This window comes from Hyposmocoma kahamanoa, unplaced genomic scaffold (assembly GCF_003589595.1).
Source record: "Hyposmocoma kahamanoa isolate Upper Pololo Valley unplaced genomic scaffold, ASM358959v1 192, whole genome shotgun sequence".
Classification (NCBI taxonomy): Eukaryota; Metazoa; Arthropoda; class Insecta; order Lepidoptera; family Cosmopterigidae; genus Hyposmocoma; species Hyposmocoma kahamanoa.
Window position 1 is genome coordinate 10,570,046 of NW_020653719.1, and position 4,125 is coordinate 10,574,170.

Below are 4,125 nucleotides of genomic sequence, written 5' to 3' on the forward strand. Positions count from 1 at the left end.
AGTTAAATATTGTACCCGGGACAGAATAGGAATAATATTTAACTGGACGCTAAGCCTTCTCTTAACATTAATAGTAATTACTTATAATGCTTTCAGCAGTAATAGGTAATATATACGTTTACAAATTTACAAAATTTTCGGCAGTTAAGCTCGTTCCAAGTAAATACAACGTTGAAAGAATTTCGAAAATAAGAGTTTTACCATTAAGACTATGAATACTTGTGACTCTGAAATTAATCGTGCTTGAAAATCCATCTAACTACCTCTGCTACACTACAGTGTCGTTGACAAATAGTTTTTTTTTTTCTCCAAACACTTAAAAAATCACGTTTCCTTCACGTCCCTTAACCTTGGTTTGTCTGGGTGCTGCACAATCCTCTTTTCTCGGTTGTACAAGATTCAGGTCGGAAGAGGTTATACCTATAAACATAAGACATAATAATAATTTTATAACTTACATTATAAAATTGATAAAATAACAAAAAGAATAATGCGTATTTACTACGAAATAATTTTGAATGTCGGTAGAAAAAAACAAAATAGCAAATATTGTAAAACGTAACACAACAGATACAATTTTTGAACTCGCTTGATATCGTTCAAGCCCGTGCTCGTACTTCATGCACAAATTACATTAAATCTCTAACGGACAAATTTTCTTAAAATGTTTTTTAATATAACGTTTCAGATTCAGTTTAGGCTCGTGAAGAAGAATTTTGTTTTTCGATTGGTCCTGTTAACGATTTATCAACTTACAATTGTTGTAATCATTCACATTTCATATATTTATTATTGTGTTTCATTTCAATGCTATTCATTGACATCATCTCGCATCAAATCCAGCCATCAGTCGGCCAGATGACACATAGATAAAATAGATAAGTGTGGAATCCTTGAAGTTTAGACAAAGAAAACCCACCGTCAAATTGACGAATATTATGGTAAAATTTTTCAATGGCAACATATTTTACTGCGTCGTTTTATACGTCAACAACAGATGTCACCTTTATAGATGCGTTCATTTTTAATGCTCATATGTAGGTCAAACGCATTCATAATATTATTTTGCATCTTCAAATACCAGCAAAATAAATAAAATAAAGTTGCACCCAATTGTCATAATGTCAGATTGCATGGGAAAATCGCACTGAAAAAATCCGTCACTCGTCCAAATTCACTTCTTTTCAAATATGAAACAGTTCGAATGTTGTAACATGGTTAATAATATGCTGACGAGACAGCTTAGTTTATGTAGGAGACCATTATATTTATATTTTAAAAAGAAAATGCTTCTTTTAGAACTAAGTGACATTTGGAACTAGAAATACAAGAAATGTAGGGTGATATATAACGTCAAACAATTTTATAAAATAAAAAAACTTTAATAAAAACATATTTTGTTCACCAATACTAAAACTAGAAAAACTATCAATCACAATATAATGGCACTAAATAATACATAATTACTTGCAAGTAGATTTTTGTTCGATACACATGAATAACAATATACCTTGTGAAAATTCCTTAAAATACGAGATAAGACTAGAAGAGGAATTACTTAACTATCTTACATGGAATGTAAAAGAAAAGTATAAAAATGTAAAATCTTAACACTATATATTTTTTATGACCTACAATCAAAGTGGTCACACAATTATCCCAAAGAGTCCACATATTGAGTACACATTCCTGTATTTAACATTTAGCAGCATTATCTACGCATATAATTCTTTTATCATATTATACACATAGGGCAAAAAAAAATATGTTTACTTTTTATTGTTCCACAGTTTCAAAATATTTCATAACATAATGAAGCTAGTGCTAACTTTCACTAAACCTAACTTAAATATTATAGGTAGCAGTTACAAAATTCAATCTACTTTATAATAAAAAATAAACAATAATACATCTTGTATCACCTCTAGCCTGCAAGATGGAAACGGAATGCTTGTGAACAGTAACCAACGTTCTGTTTCTGATAACTAAGGTATTAGCAAATATTACATAAAGAATACTGCGTAGTTCTGAACAGGATATCAATGAAGTTGTCATACTAAATTGGGTGTGTACCAATGTGTGGACGGGGCGTTTCATTTGGAGATTTCAGGAGGGCAGTCAGGCTGGGAGGAGGGGTGGGCAGCGCGGAACGCCGGGTGGTTCTCCAGTTCACGGTCGATACGTAAGATAATTGGAAACGGGCGCAGGTCTACGTGAAATCTGGAAAAATGGGCCGGTTAGAATGTTATTTTAAAGTTATAGATTGGAACCACAATGATGTTGATGTAATTTGTATATTTCCATAAACATCTGTGTTAATAAGACAAATTTCTTTAGTAACCAACTTTTCACATAGGTAGGAGTAAACTTCGAATCGCCAATGGACTGTCTGCATGTGTATTCATTACTATGATTATTATGATATTAAACAAAAGATTACCTTCTAGCATTAAAAACCTGCGGCACAAGGCAGCAATCAGCCAATGTAATTTCATCTCCAACACAATATTTGCCAGCACAACTAGACAACAATTTTTCAACGGCCCTGAATCCCCGTGTGATCCAATGCTGGGCCCATTCTTTCTTCTTCTCTTCACCTACGTAGATCAGGACTATGAGATTTTGGAGTGGCTGGATGCCTGACGAGATAACCTGGAATTCAATTAAGGTCATAGAATAAATGAGAAATCTGCAATAAGGTATTTTTAATCTAATAAATCCATATATTAGTGGTAAGGTTTGCAAGCGAAATTTCTTTATTGGATTTGACTCCATATTACATATGTCAGGTCTTTAAAACAGTAATAACATTATTGCAGTCAATTTTTCAATGAATTATGTACTTGGTACTTGGTGCAACGGGCTGGTATCTGCTACTCGACGACAAAGCACCTATTTTACGTGTGGAATGAATTATGTAACTCATCATCCAATTCACGTAACATGCAGAGTCTTATACTAAGACAAAAGTAAAATGATAGTTTATGGTATATGTAAAAGAAATCATACATATCAAAAAACAGTACATACTTCGCAAATCTCGCGCACTTTGGCTCGTTTGTAGCAATCTTGAGGCATCAATGGTCTTTGCGGCCTGGACTCCTCAAGGTAATGCATTATGCTTAGAGATTCAATGAATGTATGCCCATCTGGAATAAAAATGTAATCTAAAATTTTGGAACATAACGAAAATTTTGGAATGTCCTCCTAATTTTGTACAAAAGTTTTTGCATAAATTATGAATAATCGTAGTAAGTACTTTAAAACATTCATGCAAAACTGCTAGAATAATCATACCTATACAGAGTGAAGGCACCTGTTCCATAGGATTGACCTCTCGGTACTCATTGCAGTGTTGTTCGCCCCCTCCCTTGATGAGGCTCACAGCTTTGATGTCATATGGGATCTCTTTGAGGTTCAGAGCGATCCTCACACGCCATGAGCACGAGCTTCGCCAGTAGGAGTAAAGTACTGGCTGAAATAAAATTTATTTGCAAATTGAAGTTGAGCACTTCTTTGTATCCGAAATTCAAACTTGTGAAATGAAAAAGGAATTAAATTTGATAAAGGAAACACACACACATTCATACAATAATGCTTTACGTATATACCGTACGTACTTAAAATTTTTCCTTCCAAATTTTTTTACAAACAAAGAAATATAGATATAGTTGAAAATAAGTAGGTACAATAATATAGTTAAATTTATCAATATGAGCAATCAACCTTAGTCTCAAGAATTTCACCCTTTTCGGACATTTTACAACGAATCGCACAGTTTAAATAAACTAAGTGTACTAAAATGAGAATTGCCTCCGAATCGCAGCCGGTCCATACTACAAATAAGTTTTTAAATAGAACTAACTTGACTTGTCAACAGGTTTATTTGAATAACAAGATAAACGAGTAAGTATGCAAATTTAAATGCAAAGATTAAAATCGAGCATAAACAGGCGTCGACTCTACCGTTCGATTAACATACGTACCTTGCTCATGGCGGAGCTGTTGCCGTTGTATTTGGGATAGTAACTAATTTTGACGTTATCTGTTCACTTTAGTTTAAATAAAAACACTGCTTTTGATAAGAAAATGCAATAAACGGTGCCGATCCAAATTGCCAAAGTC

The 4,125-nt window shown here is 33.3% G+C and overlaps 1 protein-coding gene across 2 annotated transcripts; it reads right to left on the bottom strand.

Annotated features, from left to right (window-relative positions):
• Positions 1-1,452: 1,452 nt before the first annotated feature.
• LOC113226630 (probable maleylacetoacetate isomerase 2) lies at positions 1,453-4,125 on the bottom strand. Of its 2 annotated transcripts, none has more exons than XM_026459342.1 (5): positions 3,727-3,827; positions 3,298-3,475; positions 3,031-3,149; positions 2,441-2,652; positions 1,453-2,220 (listed from the first exon to the last, which is right to left on the bottom strand). In XM_026459342.1, exons 1-5 carry the CDS (start codon positions 3,757-3,759, stop codon positions 2,094-2,096), a joined length of 669 nt encoding a protein of 222 aa, XP_026315127.1. In that variant the 5' UTR covers positions 3,760-3,827; the 3' UTR covers positions 1,453-2,093. The 2 variants fall into 2 exon arrangements, with proteins under 2 accessions (XP_026315127.1, XP_026315128.1); XM_026459343.1 differs by lacking the exon at positions 3,727-3,827 and adding an exon at positions 3,987-4,125 and having other exon boundaries at positions 1,465-2,220.